Consider the following 27,621-nt stretch of genomic DNA (forward strand, 5'->3'; position numbering starts at 1 on the left):
TGTGACACAGACAACCCGTTCAACCTGTTCTGCCCCTCGAGGAAGAAGTTACACACAGGGCAAGCCCAGCTGTACCATGCTGGTTCCCAACCTCACAAGACAATCTTGGAAGAAGGCAGTTCACATATAAAATATTGTGTGTATGCTCATATTTAGAAATCAGATCTGCGCTGCCTGCATACCCAAAGCACTCCCCGAAGTACAGAAGAAATTTGTTACAAATGTTCAGTGAACAAGGCCCTTTGTTATTATCAAAGGATGTCATTCATTTAAGCTGCTACGTGATTTTTCTTTATGGTAAGACAAGCAACCACAGACTTAGCTACAACTGGAAGAGTAATAAAAATAATAATTAAAAAAAGAGTCATTTTTACAGACTTAGTTTTTTACAAATAAAAAAGGGTCAGGGAACCTCATCTAATACCTTGCCAATTCATTAAAAAGTCTGTATCTTTGATTTCTCTAATATACCAATGAAGAGAAAAGTTAACAAATCTCTACTGAAAGAGGACAATTCCTCTGCTGCCACAGAGAAATATGCTCTTTAATATACCATGATTTAAGAGTTTTTTTGCACTTGGGTCTGCTGTTTGTAAAAGGAGTTTTAAAATCACATCATAACTTACTTCTTATGAACACTTACCTATTTGAAATCACTACCAGGATTTTTTCAAGCAAAAGGGCATCTGTATTATCTTACTACTAGCTTATTTAAATGGTCAAGAGCTTCCTGTAGAATAGAAGTTACAGAAAATAAGTGAGGAAGAGAGACACTGGGCTAAACCTTACAACAGTTAACTAATTTCAGTATATGAAAATCCTATAAATTATTTCAAAATCTTCGCAGCATCACACACAAATGGGATTCTCTCAAAAATAAATGTTCTAAAATATGTTTTTATTTGCAAGTCATTGCAAGGACAAAAAAATCTACAGATCAGTGACATAGCAATAATTTATTTTTTTGTTCTACAGAAACAACTTGGCAATTATTTACCTTTCTCCAGTCAGTTTTTTAATGTTGTATTTACTGTGCGACAAGCACTTCATTAGCTTTTACCCATGAACTGGAAAAGTGCATTTTAGTGCAGTTTCTGTATCCTTTAGGCCAATGCCATCAAAGCCCTTTTGTATTCTCTAGATAACTAAATCTGCTTGACTCATATAATCTCATTTCATGTTTCTTCTGATTAGATTGCTTTTTTCACTCTTCAGCACTAGGGGAATGCTGCTGCACGTCTTCTCCGCAAGAACCAGCCCAGCCAGAGACAGCTGCTGCTGTTTCTCCAACTGACTAAGGCTAGCTGGATATAAATAAATTTTCTTCTTGTCTTTGATTGTCTACACCACTACTGTTCTACGTAAGAAAATACCTGGTATAATAACAAAACGCTTTTATTGAACAGGACTACTAGTTATTATTATTTTCATTTTAATAACTCAGGCATTGCCAAGACCAACTCCACAAAACACCATGAGGCTAATTCTGGCAACTTCACAGGTCTCGCAATTTAAAAGGCTGAAGATAGCCAGAAAGCAGTAGGAAATTAACAACTATCTGTGGAGGTAGCCAAGATAAGGAAGAACATTTAAGTTTTTTGTCCTCAAAGTCAGAAACTATTATTTCTCTAAAGGAAATCAAATTGGGATCCTATGAATCCTTCACAGTGCTTTCACCCAGAGCAGCAGTTAATAGCTGTATTATGGAGAATTACATTATTGCCTAAATTCATGAATTCAAGCTATATCTTCCTTGTAGCTCACTTCCTATGACATTCTGTATCTCCTATTTTTACCTCAAACCTTAAATGCTGTAGCACTTACCTTTAAAATGGAAAAAGATGCAGAAGCTGTGGAGGGTATTTAAATGAGAATGAAGCATTATGGTCACATTATTGACCACAACACATGTAATTACATGATCTTCTTCAAAAGCAGTGTAATAAGGGGGGGAAAAAAAAAGGAGACAATATATTGGGTACAAAAGAAGTGTAGTAGGGATTAAACCCCCAAAATACAAGGTAACCTTGCCTTTGACAGGTGAATTACATCTACTTCCAGTAGATTTATGGCTTTCTCTCTAGGCTTCACTCCAGCGGCCTTTGTCAGCTTGACAGACACACCTGTACATTTTGAATTGAACTGCAAGACAAGGAGATGAGTTTCTTCTTATATTGTACAGAGATGATTTGTGCATCAAGTGTTGTAAGAGCTGTTAAGGCACCTACAGCATTCCTGGGAAGTATGGGATGTTACAGCAAAATAAAAGTAAAGAGCTACACTAGGCACTTGGTGCGTATGCACATGAGAAATTGTTTGCTTGCACCCATCAATCTAGAGAGCAACAGCCTGCAGAAGGAAATCCAAGTCAGTGCCCTGTTCTGGAAATCATTGGGAGTCCAAGAATTGAAATAGATGTATTTTATATATACTGGACAAGGAAAATAGCAAAGATATACAGATAAACTTGCTCATAAAGAAATCGAAAAACTTCCTTATGTACTAAATATCCCACTAGCAGAAAAGGCAATTTGGTTTGTGACTAAAGAACTATGCTCAAAATCAGACTTTGTTCCATCTCTGGTCTGCTCTGTGATCTAAAAGTAGGTTATTCCAATGACTTGCTTGTCTCAGTTTTTCCTCCTTAGAAAATTAACAAAAATCAAGTCTCCTTTGCAAACGTTTGGATTTAAGGGTGAAAAGTACCATTCAGGCATATTATTAAAATAATCTGATGAACTAGGAATGGTCACATTATTTTAGGAAGTCTATGAACATTCATAGTTGCTATAACACATTATTGTAATACACAAGAGTAACATTTACAAACAGCTTATATCCAAGAAATCAACAAAGAAAGAATTAAAGGAAAGACACAGAGTGGGTGGGCTCTTCACAGAAACTTACAGGGCACAAAATTACTAAATGCTTTTTCCATACAGCAAGTATCATTGGCTGCTAAACTTACATTTCAACATTTATAGCATATTTTAAAGTATTATTTATAACACCTCTGCAGTTTGCCTTACAGCTTTTATTGAACAGACACTTAGAGAGGTTTTGGGGGGTTTTTTTGGTAATTACAGATGAGATTCAAATAAAATATTAAAATAAATACGTTACCTGATAGAAAAAATATTTTAATAGAGAATTAAAAATAAAATATTTGTACCTTCCTACAGCAAGGAACTACATCAAAAACCAGTATCTCCTTTGAAGCTGTAAAACTTGCTTAAAAATCAATGAAAAAAAGTAACTTAATAGAGAATAACAACATTTCCTTCAAAGCAAAATGGTGACGGAAATGGAATATTTTTTTAATGAATTTTCTTGGGCTCATCTTACAACAGAGTAGTTATGAGTAGACGAATTGTTTATTTCAGAAGAATTTATACATATAAGCATGATTGTATAAAGTTCACACGCAACAGATTGTGATAAGAATTTGTATATTTTATTATCACTTACTTCCACCTAACTACACACAAAGAAATCATTCAAATTATGAAGAAAGCATACTGGAATGTTGATTTTAGCAGGTTTTTTTTTTCTAAATTCCCCTTTGTAGGACTAAAATATTGATTTTTAAAGGGGATATTTCTGAAACTTAAGTAGGAAACTATTATTTTCATAGAATACACAATTCTTGAACATTTTTAAAGTACTCAATGTTTCTAAAATGTTATGGAGTTGATAAACAGTCATAAATTTAACACAGGTTCTCTCTAATTAAAAAAGTGGTTCTCAAAATAAATCAACAATTCCCTAGTGCACTTATAAAGAGAAAAGATCAAAAGCAGGAACTGGTATCTTTCCTTCCAGTGTTAATTAGTAATTAAAAATCTTAGCTTCATTAGTACCTACTCTGAAATGGTATGATTTTTTTTTTCTTCTTTTTTGGTGGGGAATGGGGATGTTACACAGACAAATCCTGCAACAAAAGTCATGAGAATTAGCTAGTTTTGAAACTGCTTGCCTTCATCACAGCTAAAAATGGATATGAAACTGTATTATTTTCTTTTAAATACACATCTTGCTTGTAGACCTCAGCTTTCAGTTGGTCTTGAGTTACATGTATTGCATAATTCTACTGGCCAAGTAACACCCTTTCTCTATGACAGTTCAGATATGTCTGATAATTTTAAGTAGAAATAAAAATATTAGCATAATTTTTTTGGCATCATACAGAAGCTGACAGCCTCTACTCTTTGGATCAACAGGAAGTCCTAAAGAAGAATTTCCTTGTATTTGGGGCAAGAAGGACAGGATGGGCTTTGCCACCGTTTCAAAACCGAGTAGATTAAACCAATGTCCCTGTATGGATTTCAAGTGTCTTCCATTTGCAATTTACTTCATGTCTTCAATACTGATTCCGTTTTCACAGCTCAATATTTCCTGCATACAAGGTAATCATCAGGATAGCAGTAAACCCCGTTAGTAAACCAGCATTCTGAATAAGGAAGAATGTAAGATCCGTCTTCCTTCCCGTCACTTTCTCCCGCAGCATATCATTCATCTCTGGGAACTGAAAAAAGGGATATTTTTAGGTAAATATTGCCATCTCGTGGTAGCATACTTAATTTAAGGCATTAAGAGCTGAATCATATTGCTGCTCTGGACTGAGTACTAGAACTAACAGAGGGTGAAGACAGTCACAGGAGGAAGTCATCCTAATTACCCTGAAAAAACACTCCACCAAGGATGGTAAAATGAGATGGTGTTTTGCTCCTCTCTACTGTGACTTCATCTGGTTGTGTCTCATGTAAATTTTCCCTTTTTGATTCCAGCAGCCTCCTAGGTTCCAATTGTTGGTCCATGTGATGCTAGGAGCGGCTGCCCTCATACTGCTAAAGGTTGTGTTCTTCCTTCACTGGTGTAAACAGAGAAATCCTTGTTTAGGAAACGGAAGATTAGGATTCCTCTGCTTTATCTAAAGGCAAATGGAGTGAAGATGAAAACACAGACAAACCCTCAGAAATCAGAAACCTTTTACATGTGGAATGTCTGGTGGGCTCGTGAGGTCAATCAAGGAAGAGGAGGAAGATGACTGGTGTGAAAGTGGTGGTAACACATGCCATATGACATTAGAGTGCAGTGAAGGGATTCTCCATTCCATAACATACATCTTAATGGGTAGCACAAGAGCAAAGGGTGACTGATCTGCTGCTACTGCAGAAGCAAAGACACTTCCTCTGGAGCCAGTGGAGGTGATGGCAGAAGAGCACAGGCATGAAGTTCCCTGCATGGGATGATTCAGGGTATGTGTTTGCTGCAGGTAAAGCCATCTAGAGTGGCTTTTGAGAAATAAGCCTTAAAGTATTCTCCTGTTCTGTCAAGAGTAGTATAACCAGAATACAAGGAAGACAGTTTATTTCAGCCCTAGTTAGAAAGCCTTCAGACTGAGTGACTCAGAAACTGTGTCTTTCTTTGATTTCACAACAAAAACAGCCATTGAAGGTAAATCAATCCTTGAAGAACAGGCTAAGGTTAGCAGGAAGTGCCCAAACCTTCCCAGAAATTGTTCCAGAGCTCTGTCATACTCTTGCACAAGAGTGCAAAACCAGTTTAACTTCATGCCATGCAGCAAGGCTCATGTGTGCACACACCTCTGTGTACATTCCCACCTGCCCACAGCCTCCCCACACAGTGATCCTGTTGGGAGAGGTTGGACTATGCCACTACAGGAAGAAAAAAGAACAGCAACAAGAAAAGGAGGAAGGCATGACATTCTAATTAATCCTACCTGCTTCTGGACAAGCAAACCAGAAGTGTGTGAAAACCGTAAGAAAGTGGAAAGCCAGATCTCTGTACAGAGCACTTCAATACCCTATTTCAGACTTTTCAAGGGGAAGAAAAATTCAGATAGGTAACTGATACAATCCAAAAACCTATAAAAAGAAAGAGAGGAGAGAGACAGGGAGAGAGACAGATAGAGAGGAATAGAGAGAACAGAACAACAGATAGAAAGAAAAGAATGTTACCTACTTTGATGGATTTAATAACAAATTTGAGGCACTATAAATTCATGCCATGAATTTTACACGTCACAGTTCAGTACATTACTATTCATTATATGACTAAAGCTAAACGAAAAGCATTAGCAATTAAGGTACTGCAAACATATAAAATAAACTACTTATATTGTTTATAACTCTAACAACATATTAAAGCCTATACTATTACCTAAACTGTAACAGTATTTGATGAAATAGTCACTATAAATACATGACAGTTCTTAAATGCACATAGAACCAAACTGGGGTCTCAAATCTTTTCAGATTCAGGCCTCACTCTTCCAGTTCTGCACTCAAATGGATTCTCATGTGGCAGATGTAAACACCTTGGCACCTGTTGCATCTGTTCCTACAACACTGAACTAAACATAATAAAACTTAAGACTCTTGAAAGACCTCTCTCATTTTAAGACAAAACATCATCATAAAAGGAAATTTTGGAATATTGCTAAGTGCCTGTGAATCCAGATTTTTTTCCCCAACGTCTAAATATGATCCGGATTTTAGCACAATTTCTTTTCCTTATATCTTCTAGCACACTTTGAAAAATAAATGATAGACAGACTATTTTGAATAGAGCTCAGCAAGGTTGTTTTTTTTTCTGAACCATGAAAATGAGGCTGGCACTCTTGAATTTAAACCAGGATAGAATTTAAATCAGGTTTCTCACTATCATGGTAGTTACACAACACCTTTCGTTCAACTCAAAACTTAACTTCATGCTGTTTACATTTCTTTTTGCTTTTTTTTCACAACATGGCTTAAATAGACAAATGAACCTTTTAAAAATAATAAGGTGAAATACTCCAACACTTTAAAATGCTGAAACAAAGTGTTTATACACTTTTTACTCTTCAATTAAACCAGGCCAAATCCATGAAAAATTTGTCTCTGTCTAAAACCCCTTCTCAATAATAATATGATGAGGTGAAAGGCTTTAGTGTTTCATGAATAAACATGATTATCTGTGCACCTCCATTAAGGGTTAAAGTGATGATACTTTTATTATTATTATTATTATTATTATTATTCACTGGCATGAGAGGGAGAAAATACTAAATTCTACTGCAGAGGCTTAGTGGAGTATTTGGTTTTTTGTGGAGAAATAAATAACTGAAAATGAAATTATATCTCACCATATCAGCCAGAGAGATGTACAGGAACATTCCACCAGCTATAGCAAAGATGATGTTAGGAGCAAAGTTGTTGCCTACTAATATTCCAAAGGCCAACCCAAGGTAACAAGAACATGCAGATAGGAAATTGAAAAACAGAGCCTGCCGAGTACTCATTCCTGCATTCAGCAAGATGACAAAATCCCCTAAAAGAATAAAAAAAGAAAAAACATCTTCATAAAACGATACTGTGGTTATTTTTTGACTCCAAAGGAAGTCTGAAGAAAACACATGATTTGTATACACATTATAGCCAACCCTGTGTTTTTCTTTGTTCAAGTACATGATGGGGATTTCCCTTCAATACTAAGGAAACTGAAATATTTTAAACAAATAGTGATGCAAGATTGAGGTAAGAGCACAGGAACTTAAAACTACCTATGATCATTTTTTTGGTTTAAAAATTAGTTTACACAACACGATATGCATCATATATTAACAGGATAATTAATACCTCTCCAATATACAGCCCCAGCTTCCATCCACCTGCATTTGGGAACTTCCTGTGCCAGATGTGGATTTTGGTGCTTGGGAACTTTTCGATGAATACTTTTTCCACTCATTTGTCTAAACTTTCTTTCAACCTCTGCCAACTTTATGCCAGCATGACCACCTACAACAGTGATTTCCACAGCAAACAACACGTGCAATGAAGTTCCTTACCCAGTTCATGAGGAAACTCTTCACACAAGATGGCTATGGAGGTGCTAAGCCCTTGAAGCAGAGACAAAGTGAAAGAAGCCCCAATAGCCAAGCCATCTATGAAATTATGTACAGCATCACTCAGTGTCACCATCCAAGCAATGGTCCCAATCTTTGACAGTGGAGGCCCCTTAAGACACTTGCATAAGCTGCTTTGGATGGCTTCTTCCTGAAAAAAAATACAATAAAACAATTACACAAAACACTGTGAAGAAGCCAATGAATCATGCTTCTGTCTTTAAATGAGTGCCAAGTATAAACTAAAGCACTACTGCATATGGAGACCAAATTTCTTGGTCCAAGAAGCAAATGGCACAGCAGCAGCACCAAATGTTTTCTGTTTCAACAAGGTAACATGTAGGGCCCAATCGCCCTTCTAACTGCAAAGTGTCACCTGGATGCCCTTCAGCTGAGACAGGAAGCAGTTAAGGCCACAGTGGTCTGAATGTCTCTCTGGAGTCTCTGTCAGATAAACACAGTCCCAAGCCTCCTCTGCCACCTCTATATAAGCATGTATAGTCAGAGGGATCTGATCTCAGTGGCTGGCGGCATCTGTATTTAAAACAACTGGCAAGAATTCTATCTATGTGATATATAGAATGTGTTTATGCTGTAGAATGTGTCTACAGTATAGACACATTCAGATATTCCATAAAATTTATTTCTAATTCTGGGCCATGATAATCAAGTCCAGCTATTCAAATTAGCTTCTACAAAGTGAATGTTTAATACAAACATTGGTGGCTAATTTTGACTGCACAATTAAAGGCTCAGAGCGCAAAATCAACAGGCAAATATAAAACTGCAGTGCACATACACTCAAGGGATCTCACTAATTCTTCCAAGAAGAGGAAGCAATTTATACATGCATTGCCAAGAAATGAAAAACCTGAAGCACATAAGAGAAACTGCCATTTTAACTGGGAACACAAACAGACCTCCCCTAAAAGCTCCTGGTGATCCATTTGATAAATTTCTGTACACACACACTCTACTTATAGAATATTTGCAAGCATTATAATATTTCTCCCATTAAAAAAAAAAATTACTTATAAAGCATTAACTAGTGCTTACTTACTGGAATACATAAGCAGTAATATGTACATCTGTGTGCCCACAGACACAGGTATCACAGAGTAGGTAAGGTTGGAAGGGACCGCAGTGGCTCATCTGGTCTGACCTCCCTGCTCAAGCAGGGTCATCCTAGAGCACATGGCACGGGATTGCATCCAGATGGTTCTTGAATATCTCCAGTGAGGGAGACTCCACAGCCTCTCTGGGCAACCTGTTCCAGTGCTCAGTCACCTGCACAGTAAAGTTCTTCCTCATGTTCAGGTGGAACTTTCTGTGCATCAGTTTCTGCCTGTTCCCTCATGTCCTAGTGCTTGGCACCACTGAGCAGAGCTTGGTTCCGTCCTCTTTGCACCCTCCCTTCAAAGGCTTATAAACATTGAGGTGCCCTCTCTGTTGTCTGCTCTCCAGGCTGAACAGGCCCAGCTCCCTCAGCCTTTCCTCGTAAGAGATGCTGCAGTCCCCTCATCGCCTCTTTTGGCCTCTGCTGGACCTGCCCCAGGAGCTCCATGTCTCTCTTGCGCTGAGGACCCAGAACTGGACACAGCATTCCAGATGTGCCCCACCAGGGCTGAGTAGAGGGGCAGGATCACCTCCCTCAACCTGGTGGCAGTGCTCTTCCTATTGCACCTCAGGATCCCATTGACCTTCTTGGCCACAAGGACACACTGCTGGCTCCTGGACAGCTTGCTGTCCACCAGGACATCCAGGTCTTTCTCTGCAGAGCTGCTCTCCAACAGATCAGCCCCAGCCTGTGGTGGTGCTGGGGTTGTTCTCCTCCAAATACAGGACCCTGCATTTGCCTTTGTTGAATTTCAGATGCTTCTTCTCTGCTCATCTCTCTAACTTGTCAAGGCCCTTCTGAAGGGCTGCACAGCTCTTTGGGGTATTGGCCACTCCTCATAGATTTGTGTCATCAGTGAAATTGCTGAAGAGGCATCTGTCCCTTCATCCAAGTCCTTGATGGATAGGTAAAACAATACAATATTGAACCTTGGGGGACACCTTTAGTGACAGGCCTCCAATTACACCCTGACCCACTGAGATCTGCCATTCAGCCAGTTTTCAACACACCTCACTGTCCACTCATCCAATCCACCTTCCTGAGTTTGCCTGTGAGGATGTTGTGAGAGACAGTGTCAAAAGCATTGTTTAAGTTAAGGCAGGCAATATGTACTGCTCTCCCCTCAACCACACACTTTGAAGTAGAATGATATAGAGGAACACCTCCTTGTTCTTATGAGAAGGCCAAAGAGTATTCCAAGAAATTTTCTTTAGTTATTAAAAACAACATTGCAAATTGTTTTAGTTTTGCCATATGCAAAGGCTACCAGGCAACTGAATTTTGAACTTCAAGGAAATAAAATAAATTCTTGCAAAATCTTTAATGACAGAGCTACAAGGTCTGTCTCATGATTTGCTCACGGGACTCTTATCTGACTACATTCTTGTATGTAGGAGCTGCCTTGGGACAGGAAAAAAGTTCAGGTCAGGAATTTCTGAGTCAGGTACCTATTGCACTGCCTGGAACCAGTAGATAATAAAGCCTTGGTTGAGTAGTGCCAAAACTGCCACAAAGCAACTCCTATTCAGTCCACAGGAAGTTTTGAAATTATACTTCTATGATGCAAAAATGAGCAATGGTATCAAAAAGTCAGGAATTTCCCTGCTGGCTCAAACACATAGGTTTTAGACTTGTGCTACATGCTTGCCTTTAGTTTTTGAAGGCTTTCCTCTCAACATTTCCTCTAACACAAGCAGTGCCAGTCATATTTTTGAGATTATTAATTTGTACCGGTACTATTTCCATTTGAGATAGGATCACTTGTGAGTAACAGACCTGTCTCTTAATCCACAAAGACAAGCTGAACGTCACTTTATGAAAGAAGTATTACAAAGCTAGTCACACAAAATACATAAGTATAAGAAAACCCAAATACAAATAGCAAAGCTCTTCCACCAATTCATCCAGCTTCCTGAGCTAAAGATCTGTTCCGTATTTTCTTCTGTTCCCTGGTGACCGTCCTTCAAGCTGACTGCAAAGTGGAGGAGGCATTGTTGTGTAGATCATCCTGATTTCTGCCTAAAGCACATCATCTTTCTTGGACGTTTCTAGCTTCCCTGAGGACAGGGAATTTGATATAATGCACAAATTTTCATTTTAAAGAATTCATCCACTTCTTTTCCACCAAAAAGAACATTTCAAGTAATTGCAATTAATTTAGGGTACCAGAATTGATTTACTTCTAAAAATTACTTTCTTAATCCAAACTTTCAAAATGCAGAAACAGTTTCTGAGAGGCTTCTGTAATATATATATATATTTACTGTGTAGTTCTGAAGTATCAAAATTCTTGCATGTAATCCATTCTAGACAATGTCTTGATGACTTCTCTAAATTATATAAAGTACAATGAAATTGCTTTTCTGGATTTACATTCTGAACTTTGCTAGATCATGTATCCAGTAGATGAATGAGTAATACATATTCTTCATGTTTAAGATAAAGCACACTACTGACAAAAATACCCTACAAATACATAGGATTTCAAAGCAAAAAATTAACAATGTCTGTCTCTGCTGGACTATTTCCACTTTCCCATAGTAGTTTAGCAGACATCACAAAAGAGATGCCGGCTAAGGAGCTCTCTAATACCCAGCTAGACTATCAGGTTTAATGTTTATCAATTATTAGTGCAATTCTACCTCATTTGTATCTCCACAGTTTATGGTAAACCAAAGATGTCTTTGGTATTTTTGTTCTTCTAAACACAAAGGGTTTTTTTAAAAGTAATGTCCTCTCTTTTGTTCCCAAACTTAAGAAATTATACAGAGACTCTTATTTTATCCTACGATATCTCAGATTACTATTGCTATTTCCAATGCATCTCTGATTCCCTCAGACATGAACCTGACATGTCCTCTGGAAGTGCCCACAGGACCAAGAAGGAATCCTGACACTGCCTCCAGGCAATAAAGAAAGGCACTGTAAAGTTTTGTTATGCAGCTCTAACAATGTGCACTCAAGAACACAGACGTTTCAGCAATTTGTCTCTGAAATAACTTTCCTTCAAAGTTTCTGTTGTCAAGACATATTTCAATGCATAGTAGGTACAAACTTTGGGTAGAGCACAAAGGTTTCCAAGGTTGCAGTTACTGCTGCAAGTGAAAACAGAAAGTGGGAGACTAATTAAACATTTACTCTGGCAGTCAATCTCTTTTTGCATTAAAGGAGAGAATACAGCTAGATCCCCATGGCTGAAAAGTTACCACACCTTGGCACAATCAGGCTTCAAACTCCCTCCTCAAAGCTTTCATTTTGATTTCTGACTACACTGTATTTGCCCTCTTTAACAAGCTGTCAATTATGAGGACACATTAAAATTATCTTGGATACACATTAGCTTATGCCAAATGGTTTTGTCTTAAATACTACATTCTTGTAAAGTTGAATGAACCTACCCTCGTGTCATTACCCTAACTGCTCCAAAGCACCTCAGCTACGTTGGCCCTCCCCTGACCAGGCCCCTTTAAACCTCACTGGAGGAGAACAAGAGTAACAATGGCTTTTTTGTTGCTACCCACAATATCATAGAATTGTTAGGTTGGACCTCTGAGATCATCGAGTCCAACCATTAACCTAACACTACCAAGTCCACCACTAATCCATACTCCTAAGCAACACTTCTATGCACCTTTTAATTGCCTCCAGAGATGCTGATTCCACCACTTCCCTGGGCAGTCTGTTCCAATGCTTGACAACCCTTTCTGTGAAGAACTTTTTCCTAATATCCAATCTAAACCTCCCCCGGCACAACTTGAGGCTGTTTCCTCTTGTCCTGTTACTTGTTACTGGGGAGAAGATACCAACCCCCACCTGGTTACACCCTTCTTTCAGGCACTTGTAGAGGGTGATAAGCTACCCCCAAGCCTCTTTTACGCCAGGCTAAACAATCCCAGCTCCCTCAGCTGCTCCTCACAGGACTTGTGCTCCAATTCCTTCACCAGCTTTGTTGCCCTACTTCGGACACGCTCCAGCATCTCAAAGTCTTTGTTGTAGTGAGGGACCCAAAACTGAACACAGGATTCCAGGTGCAGCCTCAGGAATGATCACTTCCCCAGTCCTGCTGGCTGCACTGTTTCCATGCAGAACAGGATGGCACTGGCCTGGGTTCATGTTCAGCCACAGGTTATCTGACACCAAAATTTCCCTGCAGCCAGCCTTGGCTCCAGAGTGGCTTTTACCCTGTTACTTTCAAGAGGATTTAGTACAACATATTCTCTTCCTGGATTTTCAGAAATGGAGGAAGTGAGAGTGAAAGGTGTGAATTTTCATAAGAACAGTTAAGTAGAAGAGAAGAATCTTTGTCAAATTTTAAGCTCTTAAAGTCAAGGCTGCATGTAAAAGGAGATGTGAGGGTATTCCAGAAAGGATCTTGGGGTGACCTGCAATACTTCATGATCATGAGCACCACATCTAAACTAGCTGCTAGAAATGAATCCTACATAGTTACATTTTAATACTATAATACATGGTATGATTTTTTAATGTTTGCACCATGTATAAGCAGATGCCTAGCCAAAATGTAATACTGGAATAGGTCCAGATAAAACTTCTGGAACAGAGGACACCAAAACAACATCCATACCACTGGAGCTGACTGTCTCCGCAGAGAGCAGAGGGTTCTTTTATTTGTTTTATAAATCTACAAAATACAACTTACAGACACTCATAATACTAATTCCCTCCTGGTGCCCATGAAATTTTAATAATTAAGTATGTTTCTTCTAGTTTTTAAGATGTCCATTATCCACCACACTTCACAACATTTCTATAGTAAGGACAAGTACAATTTTGGTGCTTTAACTGTGTGCATCAAATGCCCTGTGAGCCTGCAGGGTCAATGCAGAGCTCCCAAATTTTCTCCTGGTTGTTAGGGACTGCCTCTGGCTTTCTCTCCTGTTTGCTCCTCTCTGCTCCCCACAACCAACTTATGGGCTTATAAACATGGGTGGCAAACCAAAAATCTCTACTATGAAAAAGTCTGCCTTAAGATATCCGAGATTTTTTTGTATGTGTTTTTAACTTTTTTTAATAAGGGACAATACTGCTCCTCCCTGCACAGTACTGCTCCTCTCTGCACACAGAGAAAGACTAAAGAAGCACAAAACATTCTCTTCCTAAATCCATTTTCTTCTCAGACATAAGGAAGTTGTCTTTGCAGTATGAAAACAAACACAAAGAAATACAGAGAAAAAAATCTGAAAGATAATAATACCTAAACCAGGAGGAGTGGCTTCTGCCTCAACATATGACCTCCGTGATTCCCACAGTATCCAAATACACTGAGTTATCACAAGCAGTGCTCACAATATACTGCATGAAAGTCACTGTACCAGTTTTTGTCTTTAATCATTGATTCAGAGGAATCAGGTTCTCACACTTAACAGCTTTATGTATTCAGGAACAAAATACAGATCATTTTGCATGATCAACATTACCGCAACAGTGAAACACACTATCACTCTTTAAGCAAAACAGCAACAACAACAAAAGCAAAATTAACCAAATTGCCTGATTTAATACATCTCTCTCTCCAACCCATCCCAACACTGATATAACATAGCCCTTTCTGTTGGCTACAAATTGAATGCATCATTCAGCTTTTTAAAGCTTGGCCCAAAACCCTCTATTTTTTTCATATGGTTCAACCAAATTATAAGATGTAAGTTTACAAAAACTTGACAAAAGCAATAAAAATTCATATTCACTCTCCCCTCAGATATGCCTATATAATTGGCAGAGATAAAATAAACAGACACAATTTTCATACCTGTGCTGAGACCACACTGATGCTGTCAAAACCAAGATTTCCATTGGTCTCTATGACAGCTGAATTTGCATAACACGTGCCCCCATTGCTGGATGATGGTGGTTTGGGTGGGTTAGTCTTATCCTGAGAATGATTCTCTTCTCCATTTTCAAAGTAATTATGGCCAGTCTAGGTGACAAATAAATAAACAGGTAGCTAATTAAAACAAAAGCAAAATAGCAAACATAAGAAAATAATGACAAAAAGGAAAAAGCAGGGGGAGATCATATTCATGCTGCCTTGCTTTCAACACCAAGTGATTGCTGAAATGAGAAGCATTGAATGTTTAATTTTTTAAATGAACTCCAAACATATCTATGTTCCTAACTTATCTCTTACTTTTAGCTAATCAAAATACATGGGAGACTTGATTTTTATACCTTTATGTAGAGCCTCCCAAGCCAACCTGACCACAAGTGACCAATGTTTGCTGGTTATTCATGGTTGCTCGTCAAATAGAGCTTATTAGCCTTTGTCAACTGTTTACATAAGTAAAAACAAATGCATTTTTCTATTTTTATCTATTACAAATAAGGGACAGTTGATCATCATAATTTTCAGTATCAGCAAGACTTTGGGAGGAGGAAACTTAAGAGAGGTTAGAGTAGGAAGACAGGGCAGTTTCCTTTCACAAGTAATAAGCAGGGAGGATCAAAAATTTTGAGGCACCCTTCTCTGAGACAAATTCAGCCTCACTCATGTGAGCACACAGAAGACAAGTACTCTGACACAGCTAGAAAGAAGAGCCCTGGGCAATAGGAGACAACTGCAGTGTTCACTGAAGCAGGTCTGTGTACCAGGGCATGGGGAAACACAGAGCTGAAGTTACTGAAGGTCAAAGGCCCTCTCAGCAGAGCTGCACTTTGCAGATGACCAAGAAGGTGTATGTGTCACACTGATTTCTCCAGCCCAAAGGGGAGCTCCACTGGCAGACTTCATTCTCTTCACCTCTTTCCACGTATTTCCATGTTTTTCTGATGTGTTTAGCTACCACAGCAACAACGTGGCTGTTGAGACCAGTTGGAGCATATACCAGTGAGAGCAGACCACACTCACGACTGGATTCCATTCCCAGAGCTGCTTGTGACTCCCTCAAAAAAGTGAGATTTCTTCCCCTATTCATATGGATTTTAAACAGATATATCAGAACACAAAGTAAGGCTGAATCCCTCAGATAAAATAGAAAAAAACCCACACATTTTATTCACCCAGCAAGTATCTCACAAAATATGACAGGTGCTTTAAGGCAAGGCTCATTCAGTTAGTGATAGGTTTCATTACCTGGTTATAGAGCTTTAGTATCACTTTAAGAATCCTTTCCACAAAGAAGAGAATATAGAATCCGCCAAACACAGCAACTGCTTTCTCAACGTAGTTATCTACTTTTGGGTCAAACCCAAATGCCTAACAGTGAAGAAAAAAGCAATGCAAATTAGTCTGTAATCTTAGTACATTTCCAGAAAGACAAACAAATGTCACACCACACAGACACCCCGATATTATAAAAACTGCCTCTATACCAACCATTGGTTTCCACGAGATGAAATAGTGAAAGATCCTGATCTTGTTACATTTTTTAAACTTGGATGAAATGTTAACAGTGTAGCCTATTAAAGCTCACTGCAATTTTGTCAAATGTATTTCTCTTTCTGTCTAGAGGCCGAATAGCCCTTGGTCCTTCCCAATGAACAACAAGACATGGATCTTGATGGCTCTGACACATTCCAGAGAGGGATCATAACTAATGGCACTGAAACCCACACAAGACTCTTTGGAGACTGCAACCCACATACAGAACCCCACTCCTGCATGATTTTAAAATGAATACACTTTAGAAACTAGTATGCAAACCAAATAATGATTTCCCTTGCTTACCTCTGGAATGAGCTGGAAAATTGCATTAGAAAAGAGAGTACCAATGGCCAAGCCCACAAAGTAAGTTAAAACCTTGGGGAAATATGACTTCTTTAAGAGAGGAGTTAAAATCAATCCCAGAAGTGATGCCAAGTTAATGATAGTCACAGCCAGGAACCCAAATCCCCAAACTGTGGATAAACAAAGAGAAACACAAAATATTTTAGTATAACACCCACTTCAGTCTGCTTGTGATTTCTCTAATCACTAAATTGGCATGGAACTGGTAAAAGAATGGTTCCTTTGTTGAAATTAAAACTCTCAAATATAAAATTCTTAAAATGCATAGGCAGTTAAGATGCATACCTGCAGAAAGGAAATATTTGAAAACACTTTCTGGGACAACCATATTAAAAATGGAAACCGTGCTAGTAGAATATATGGGCTGGCCTGTCTGCTGCTAATAAAAATGAGGTCTCTCTACAGTCAATGAAGAGTAAAAATTAAGGATTAGGCCACTAGGTGAAGCAGCTATAGCATAGAGAAAAGGCAAAGCTTCTTTCTAGTCCCAGAGTCAGATCCAATTGCCATTTACTTCTAAGAAAGTAGAATGACAAAAAGACTGTTTGTCTTGGCTGTACTAGATATAAAAATCCTTCCTGAAAAAGGATGACTCCTTCAAATCACCCTGAGGTGGTATCTCAGTTCCTCACACTCCTCCCTCCTCCTCTCATTCAAAGAAGTTCTGCTGGCTGAAAATGCTGCCCATCACTGTTTATCAACAGGTGAGGTGATAGATAGCTGATAGTTGAGACAATTATAATAGAGAAATGAAAGTGCATAAAAAAAGAGGTTCCAGGTTCAAAAAGAAGGATATGTGATTTAAGTACACAATGGGGAAAACCTTTCCTAAGAAGCAGTAAATGCCCCAGGGTTCAGCATAATTTTGTTTCCTTCACCATAAGCATAATCTCAGATATTTAGTGTTCAGGCACCAGGACTTGTACAAATCCATACCATAATTATTCTGGAGCCTGAACTTTAGGTTGGAGAGGTGTGGTGTGGTTGTTGTTGTTGTTGCTCATAAGCATTTACAAAGTTGTGCCTCTATGGACAACTTTTTCCTGGTGACATCGCAAATCCCTGTGAGTACACAGAAAAACTTCAAAAGTTGTACTAAATGGGCCTACAAGGGTGCCTCAAGTGATGCCACAGAACTACAAAGTAATCCACACAGACAGAGGGTTTGTCTTTCAAAATTAACCACAAATAATAATCAATGCCAACACAGCGCTGCCTAGATGAGACCAGTTTCGTATAATCCAGAAAGCTGCATCATTATAAGCTTGTATGTATGTAAAGAAGTTACCATAAATTCCTCTCTGCAGAGCAGAAACCAACAGACCAGATTATGATCTGATACTGCTTTCTGGAACACAACTGGCAAACACACCAAACTAGATTCCTCACCTGCAACTGGGGTGGCCCTACTCAGTACAGTGTCACAATGTTTTTATAAAATGAATTTAATATTATGTCAATAACAGAAAGCATTAGAAACATTCAAAGCAGTTGCAGATGTATCAATGCCAATTACAACATTAATTTGCCAATTTTGAGAGAGCTACACAGGGAGAGGGAAAAACACTAAACTAGATATGGGTAGGTTCACTGAGCTACATAGACTAATTTTTATTAAACTAAATTACAATTAAGCTCGTGACTATATTTTTGAAATCAAATTTATAATAAATGGGCTTCCAATGTCATCATGAGTCAGAACACTGCCTACAGTTTGGGATTACTACAGAAGCACAAGAGTCTTTTAGTTTAGTGCATGGACATCTACACATATTCTGTGCAAAAATGTACATTTTAAACTGAGTTGACAAAATTCCAAGACAACCAATGTTGCCAAAGTTCCTGCATTAAGGACTGTATTTCACAATATCATGTATGAACTGCTGCCTTTAAATGGTTTTATTCATTAGGACTCCATGCACACTAGTCTTTTCATGAGTCCACGCGTCTCAGAAAGCTGGTTGGTCTGACTTTATGTACCAGAGCAGGGCACTTGGACGCAGCATTACTTCTTCCCCTGAGACTGATGGCTCAGTCAATTTTTGCCAACTCCCATTATTCTTTCCGTCTCTAAACTGTAGCCCCAATAAAGAGACAGCCAAGATACCCAAAGGCACAAGAAATCCAAAAAATAAAACTGCAGGTGCGCAGGTAAGATGCAGATTTCTTGTGCTGCTACCAAGGGAGGGGCAGGGAGAAGGCTGCCTTGCTTATCTGGCTACTGGACATTGCTTCTGAGCTGGCCAGATAAAAGAAAAACAAGAGGGATGGTCTAAATAGCTTAGGAGGTTAACTGGAGGTCAAGGATTCCACGTACAACCTAAAAAAAAAAGAGAACAACAGCCCCAGCTCTCCAATGCAGATATTATGGCCTTCTTGGCAATATGTGTCTCCATATGATACAAGCAATCTAGAACAGTCGTGCTAAATTGGTGCCATGGTTTCAGTGATTACTCAATTAGAATTCTAATCTTTCACTGACACAGCAAGGTGCTATGTTTTAGGAATGATCTCTAATTCTTATTAAAGATGATCACCTATATTAATCAGAATGTTATTAATACCAGTATTTCAAAAGTTATGAAAAACACTTCTGTATCTCTTCTTACAAATACTGACACCCTAACTTTTAACATTAATTCAACTGACTCCCTTGGAACAGTAAATTTATTTGGAATACTGACTCAAATAAACGTCATTATACGTTTGATCCTTATTAGTGCAACAAGGGATTTCTTTAATCAGATAAATCTTCCCTGTCCAATGCTTTTTACTGCACTGTACAGTTCTGTGCACAATAAATACAGAAATAATAGTGAGAAATAGAAGAAGAAAGAAGATTAAGGCTACTTACCATGTAATGATCTTCCTCATGGAGGAGTAATCACAGATGACATGAAAGCAGGAGTCAGAATTTGGAAGGAATATGAGTATTTTTCCTCAGCAAATCAGTTACTGGCTTACCTGACAGTCCCCCTGCAAATAACTCCACACAAATGCAGCCCAAGTAATTTTACCTTGACCTGCCTCCACATACACGGATTCCACTAAGTCTCATTTCCCACTGCAGATCATCTGGACAAACTTCCCTTCTGTACTCCCATCTTCTGTCCTATTAACCAGCTATTAGTGAGAGTCCTTATGTTTCAAGACACAAACCATTATCCAAACAAAATGAGTCAGAAAGGCTCTTCCTTAAGTGGGCAAAATATTCCATAACTTGCCAGTCAGTTCTTTTACCTTTCTTACAGCATTTTAAACAGATCACTGTCAAGAGATACCAATTTTGTTTGGATAGCCTGCTGACCTAAAACAGCAGTTTATGTTCCCACTTTGGAACCATATCTCCAAAACAAGACACTCCTGTTATTTACAGATAAATGCTTACTATTCCTCTAAGAAAGCCCCACTCCAGTTGCAGCATTAATGCAAGTAATAGTAACTAACCTTGAAAAGAATGTGGTTTAGATGTGTCCACGAAGATTTCCTGATGATCACAGGGGTGAAAAATTAGCTGTTGCAAAACAGCAGGACATATTGTAGAGAAGCTGGAATTTGATAAATGACTGTTGTTCGGTATCCCATGCAAAGAAAAGATTTCTTCACTAGTCAAGCACTGAAACAAAAAGGGGTTTTGACAACTTAATACATTAATGCAAACCAAAATATTAAGACCTACAGCAAGAAATTCAAGAGTTACAACATGGAAACACTGTAATGCATTTTCAGGGAAGTCTACACAGCATACGTTGTGCATGAAAATAGTGTGACTGCTTGATGTGAAGCAGAAGTGATTCAAAGTACCTTAAGTAAGATAAATCACAAATCAATTGTGAACCACTTTTTTAGAAGACATTTAGCCCTATGAACTCAGACAGTTAAACCTCACAATATATTTGGAAAAATAGCTCCACAGTACTTAAAACCTCATGTAATTACAAAATGATTTAAATTTAAGAGCAGACTAGATACAGTTAAAATCTCCATGACAGAGTATGCCAGAAAATGATTGGTAATTCAGTGACAGCTTATTCATACAATTGACCACTTCTACTTTACTTATGCTTCTTATTTATCTCCCCAAATTAACTCCTTAAAAATGGTCTAAAGCTAGATATTTTTCATTCAGCTTACAGAAGTAACTCTTAAAGGCAAACATTGTCTTGTAAAACCATGAGATAAATTCTCAATTGGGATCTTCACTTTGCCTTTAGCTCAGGATATAACAGTGTCTGATGGGTCAACAATAAATGTACTTGGCAGTGCTAAACCAGGCCAGGGGCAAGGCAAGGCTGGTTCCTCTGTTTGTGATTTTCACCCAAGAAGATAAAATCCAAACCATGAAGTATCATAAAATACACATCTACAGAAAAATTGAGTGTCTTTATGTGAAATGTTTCAAACTGCTGAAATCCTTCATCTAACACTTTCTGTTCATTTACATTCTTTATGTCCTACAATGATAAGGGAAAGTGTTCTTTTTTTAGGTGTAAACAAAAGTTTTGTGCAGTTATTGCTGCACAACAAACACATACTAAGGTTGAGTCTCAGGACCAAAAAAATCAAATGTTTTCTTCTATTTGAGACATCAATTACAGCATAACTCTCCCTGTAGCAAATCTCAGTGTGGTTGCAAGCAGAGAGCGCTGGAAGCCTTAGCAAAATAAACACAAATGGTCACTCCCTGCTCTTCTCAGTTTTGCTAGCCTTCAGACTCCACAGCACCTCTCCAATAATTCACCATTATTATTTATAAGGCAATTTCCTCCTAGAGATAAGCCAGAGCTATTGCAAGTCATTTATTTCATCAGAGCTGCTTCCGCTCCTGTTAATAAATATTTTTGTTACTGTCCAAAAGGTGAAAGGCATGCACTCATCACCTGAATGCAACTTTTTGATTTGACTGGAGGAAGAGAATATGCAGGCCCATTCAAGCAACTTGAGCTAAATTACATCCAGAATGTTTCTGTCCTTCCTCTTTAAAGACCCAGTCTAGCAGAGCACTCAAGCACATGCTTTAACTTAAACATAAGTACAAATTTTGTTAAGGCCATGAGACTCTGAAGACTTAAATATACAGAAGCAAAGTGCATATAATTTCATCTTTCAATGTCAATGCTAATGTCAAAGAAGTCTCACAAATAAAACAAATATAGCTTATAACAGAAGATGGTTTTTTGCTTTAAAACAATGTTGCTCCATTTAATCTACGTGAAAGTAGTGAATAAAGAAATCATCACTGAAGATGCAGTCTTTAACAGGCCAATACACAAACCTGTGGAGCTTTCTAAACTGGTTATGTGCCTAATCATTTTACTATCAACTCTGCATTTTGACATAATTCAAAATACATGGCTAATATGCCCACAGCAAAACAAAAGTAGGATAGATGTGGTTTACAGGAACAGTTCCAGAATGGTGCTTAGTACCAGCTCATAGTACCATTTCTGGACATCTGTGGTGAAAAACAAGCCACTAAGAGCTGACAATTTACATCATAACTATCTCTAAAAGAAATCCCCTTTAACTATTTCACTCCTAAAATACAGAATAGATTATTAGCATTTTTAAATACCAATACATTAGAATTAACATTAGTTCACAAAAATCCAGACAATGTTGTAGGGAGGAAAACAGATTATGGAGAGAAAATAAATCAGACACAGCATAAATTAATAAACTTGACACTTGTAACTTTGCCTATACACAAACACGGAAGTGACAAATACCATCAGAGAAGAGCTCTTTCATGTGAAATTGAGAAACAGCATTGTATTTAATTACTATTATTATTTTGATCAGGGACAAACCCAGAGGATAATGATTCTTATAAATGATTCATTGTTATAAGTCACCTCATACTGTCAGTAAAGTCCTACATACATCCAAGAGCTAAAAGGCAAGCTTGCATGAGTTCACAAGCACAATTAAAGGATTAGTTAATAGACTGAGTCTATTGGAAGCCTTGGACTGGAGCAATGCATGTTTGCACACTGCAAAACTCTGCATTTATCTTTTCAGGACAAATAAATACATTAACACAGCCGCACTGCTGTAAAAGCATAAGGTATTACTTTGTAAGACTGATGGATCCTCTCATCAGAAGGAAAATTTAGCCTCATGGAACAGGGGACTGAAAATGAAGTTCTGACTGAAAATGAAGTCCTGACTCTCCAAGTCTGCTCTTGTGTCTGTCCCCTGCTGTGCAGCAAGACTTATCACAGCGATTACATGAGGGGATTGGCTCTAATGTGACTGTCGCCCAGTGTTTAGCAAACAATTGCAAAAAACATACAACATAACTGATCATCCCTGAACTGTTATAAAATAATTTTTAAAATGCTTTCATGAAAACTGGGGAGGACTTAAATCATACAATTTACACAGTTAGAAAATATTGAGATTTAGAAAAAATTAAACCATCAACTAGGTTATTCAAACAGATGTTTACTTTTATCCTGGTAAGGCTCTTCCAAAAATGATAGACCAAAATGGGATTCCTCTAACCAGAAAAATTAGCAAAAAATGCTACAGCAATAACCACCTTTTAAATGCAGTCCCTTTTCTGATCTTCTGTTGTGTTCTTATCATTGCTCCACCTGTTTTATCTGTAGCATTCCACATGTGAAGCACTAAAATACCCAACAGCATCCTGCACTGCAGTTTCTAGATGTTGCCAGATTAAATACCAGCCCAGGCCACCCCAGGGCTGAGCACTGGGTCCCACAGTAGCAACAGCAAACAATAAATGCAGTGAATGCCTATTTAACAAGCTTTTTATTTTCCTGGTGGGTTGGGGTTTTTTTTGTTTTGTTTTGGTTTTTGTTTGTTTGTTTGTTTTGTTTTGTTGTTTTTTTGGTTTTTTGGTTTTTTTAAACTTAGTCTGAGCCTGAATAAGGCAAAATAGAGACATACAGCTGTGCCTTCCTCAACTTACTAGTAAGAAAAGAAAGCATCTAATGCTGATGTGATAACACCTTTGTGTCACTTAGGACAGGTATAAACTGGATGATACAGATGATCATTCCTTCAATAAGCAGCACTCCATGAGAAAAAGTCAAAGCAGATGAAGCTGCTCAAATGCACTTGTGTGCTTCAGGGATTTCACACACCCCATGACATGTGCAAGGCACCTGTCCATGCTGGGAGCTGAAAACTGACTACAAATACTGAAATTTGCTGGAAATATTGTAGAAACAAGACACTTAGAGGGTACAACAACTAAGCCTATTTAGCATCTCACTGGCCAGGCAACATCAGTTCATGTCGTTGGATCAAGACCCTAAGCCACACTCTGTCACTCTTGTCTCCATTCTTTCAAAAGGACAAGTTGTAACTAGTGAAAAACTACCAAAAAAATCCTCAAATCAAAGAATATCCTAGCCTGGTTCTAGTCTATCTACTAAAGTTACTAGATTTTTACTCATCCTGAGATGGAAGTTAATTCTATCTGATTGTGAATATTAATAAAAATTTTAATTTAATTTTGTCCAAATATTTTGTTCAAAGAATAAAATGCATTACATTAAACCACAGTATTCAGGTATAACATCTAGATGGGCATAAATATGTATTTAAGAAAGTCAAATAAGGAAATAGGAGAATGATTTTAGCACCTACCGATTACATCAAAGCACAAATAAAAAGGTTATGTTAACAAGCTTGCTTTCCAATGCCCATCTACCTTTCATGTACTTCTTGACCAAAAATTTTGAGCAAGTCATTTAGTCCTTTGGCACACACGTATATATATATATATATATATATATATATATATATATATACCACACTACAGTGAATCCAGTGATGGAAAATCAAGTGTGGTTTCATGGTTTTTATATCTTGCTAATAATGTAAAATATAGAGCGAGTAACAAGCCATCGTGTATTAGACTGCAATTGCTAATTTCACCCCTATTAGTAGGACTAAAACATGCAGCAATTCCACTGTAAAATGGGAAAAAACAGCACTGACCAGTATTTGTGCTTGCTCAATTACCACTTATTTCCCTGACAAGAAGTCTTTGCTTACATATTAAGAAAAGGTGATAACAGAAAAATTGAAGAGCAAACAAAATATAAACACAAAATAAAAATATAAAAGTGTATGATGAAAGCAAAAGAGACCAAAAGCACAAGAAATTGGTGACAGTTCAAGCCAAAATTCCAAAAGGGTGATCCAAAACATTGGGGTTTTTTCTTCTACATAAAATCCTAGCATCTTTACAGACATCATAGGACACAAGTTACCACAAACACCTACACAAGTATACACTCAAACACTATCATCAACAAATTAAATCATGTTTTACTCTCCCTTTTCTTTGCAAGTCAACCTGGTATCAAAGGAAAACAGAAATCAATCCATCTTCTTCTGGCTTACACACCCAGACTTTCAATCTTTGAGAAAATGGATTAACTTCTCATGGATCTTCTCATGAGATTAATAGGCTTACCAAAATTGCTGTGAATGAGACATTAAAACTAAACACTAATACTGGGATAAAATTACAGAGACTGTTCCCTCCTGCCAGGTGCTGTCCCTTACAGATCAGCTCTGCACTGAAAATTCCTTCAGGCTTGGGATGAGGGACTCTCTGAAGCGCAGGGGTATGTTATCTTGATTCAAAGAAAGGCCTGGAAGTCTTCCCACTAGCTCTGGACACAGAAGTTAAGAAATGAAAGTCTAAGATAAACCTTGTGCCCTCCTACAGTCAGACACTTCTGCAGCCTGAATGGATTCAGCCTCCTTGAGGAAGACCTGAATCACTCTCCAGAGGTATTCACTTTCCTCTGTCAAGAATCAGTAGAGCTTAGGCCTCTGATGCCTTCCAACGCCCAACTTGTATTAGGCCACTTCATGTCTTCTGTCCTAACCAGCAGACACTCTGAATTATCAGCTTGTAAGCACAAAGACTCACAGTGTTTAAAAACAATCACACAGGATTTACGTGGTGTAGGTACACTTTTGCATGCACCACCTGCCCAAAGTCATGGACATACCTGACATCTATGAGGGCTCAAAATGCACTTGCTTTAATTGTTCAAGGTGATGGAGCAGCCACAAGGCCAATTTTAAGAAAGAAGACAATTAACTCAGCAAAATAGTATACACATTCCAGTATGATGCCCTAGATATTCTTCAACATGAATGCAATTAAAACAGGCCTGCAAAAAAAAATCTTGTTGCAGTTAAACTTCAAGTTGCTTAGGAGGAAAATGCGTTTGTAGTAATGAGAAAGAGCATTACTTCTTTTTCCCCTCTGTACCCTGTGCCAATGCCTGTGTACGAGAGCTACGTGCTTTTGCAGATGGAAAACCTGGACTGAAGAATCCACTCATTTCTCTGCCCTTTTAAAGAAAGCTGCTTTTCACAGCCATACTCAATACTGCAAGCTTGTATTTAGCATGTGTGGCTGGGAATGTTTATGTTTGCAACACACTGAGTTGGAACAGTGTCCAATTTGTGAGATTTGAAAGTGGCAACTCCTGCAAATATTGCTATGCTTATACTGAATACTACATTGATTTCAGGGAAGTTAAGTCCCAATTAAACCCTTCTAAAACAAGGAGAGCTTATTCAAGGTTTGTCTCCTTCACAGAACAAGCAGAAGAGCTACTACTCCATGTTTAAAAACCATTCTCAAAGCCCCTAGAGCCATCCCTCTTCTGTTTGTTAGGGATTGAAATCAAACCAGAGGAAACAGTCATTCCTGCTTTCCTTTCATTTTTGTGACTAACTTTGTGTCTCTGATTTCTGAGCATATGGAAATCTCCACCAATCTCAAAATTTCCCGTCAAGGAAATAAATTCAGTCCAGAACGGTGCAGGTAAGTGAAATTACACAGACTTTAAAAGTAGCAGTGAGATCTGAGTTTCATATGGACACATTAAACAGAGGGAAAAGGTTTTAAAGATAAGTAATATTCCAGTGATATCCAGTCAGTAAATTAAACATCAGTTTAAAAAGCTTTGAGTGGGTTAATCGATGGGTGCACACTTTGCCCTCAGATAAAAAATGCCAAAATTTCTGGAAAAGTTTCTTTACACAAGCAGACCTGTTTGTATAATCGAGTTTGTGCCGTCTCATGACAACTGTATTTTAACAACTCCTGAAGATTTGCTTATTCAGCTCTCGGAGGGAAACACTAGCTGGTTCTCACACACTCCTTGCTGTTGGACAGATGCTATTACCAGGAAAAGTGACAGTTTAAGAGCCGAGCAACGAGGACGGAGAGCTAATCCCGGGGCAGCCCGCGCCGCAGCATCTCCCTGAGGGACGGCAGCTTCTCCCGTGCCGCAAACTGCTCTCACCGGCGGACCGGTACCTCCACCCGGAACCCGAACCCAGAGCCTCTACAGACATTTGCTCCCTCCCTCCCTCCTTCCCGGCTTCACCGTGAGGAATCACGGCGGCGGCGAGACTTTAGACGCTCCGGAGCTGCCCAGCCGGCCCGGCGCTCCCGCGGAGCCTGTACCTGGTTGTGGTGCAGGTGGGCGAGCGGCAGCGCCGAGCCCAGGGCCGGCGCGGCGCCCAGGCGCTGCAGCAGCGCGGAGAGGTGCCTCGCCGACAGGCTGTGGTTGGCCCCGAAGACGCGCAGCACATCGTCGGCGAAGCTCGTCGCGCTCGCAGCGCCCGGGAGCTGCCCGTCCATCCCGGCGGGACGCGGCGACTCTGGCGGATGGCGCAGCCCCGCCGCGCCGCCCTCGCCCCTGCCCACGGGCTCTGCGGGGCGGGAGCGGGGCCCGCCCGCTCGGCCCCTCCCCGGGGGGCGTAGTGGGGACACGGGGCGGGCGGCAGCGCCGCGGAGCCCCCGCGGCGGTGTCCCCGGCGGGGCGCGGTGCCGCTGCT

At 38.9% G+C, this 27,621-nt stretch overlaps 1 protein-coding gene across 2 annotated transcripts; it reads right to left on the reverse strand.

Annotated features, from left to right (window-relative positions):
- Window positions 1-877: 877 nt before the first annotated feature.
- On the reverse strand, window positions 878-27,483 carry SLC39A8 (solute carrier family 39 member 8). 2 transcript variants are annotated; one of them, XR_006019904.1, is made up of 9 exons: window positions 27,248-27,483; window positions 20,218-20,386; window positions 16,711-16,880; window positions 16,117-16,239; window positions 14,797-14,964; window positions 7,853-8,060; window positions 7,151-7,335; window positions 5,744-5,888; window positions 4,499-4,525 (listed from the first exon to the last, which is right to left on the reverse strand). XR_006019904.1 is itself a non-coding variant. In XM_042049859.1 (8 exons), the coding sequence occupies exons 1-8, from the start codon at window positions 27,422-27,424 to the stop codon at window positions 4,379-4,381; spliced, it is 1,347 nt and encodes a 448-aa protein (XP_041905793.1). In that variant the 5' UTR covers window positions 27,425-27,478; the 3' UTR covers window positions 878-4,378. The 2 variants fall into 2 exon arrangements, 1 of the variants encoding a protein (XP_041905793.1); XM_042049859.1 differs by lacking the exon at window positions 5,744-5,888 and having other exon boundaries at window positions 878-4,525; window positions 27,248-27,478.
- Window positions 27,484-27,621: the final 138 nt, after the last annotated feature.

The sequence above is a fragment of the Corvus kubaryi genome, unplaced genomic scaffold (genome assembly GCF_017639235.1).
Source record: "Corvus kubaryi isolate FWS band 111438036 unplaced genomic scaffold, C.kubaryi_AGA036_p1.0 71, whole genome shotgun sequence".
In the NCBI taxonomy this organism is placed as follows: domain Eukaryota; kingdom Metazoa; phylum Chordata; class Aves; order Passeriformes; family Corvidae; genus Corvus; species Corvus kubaryi.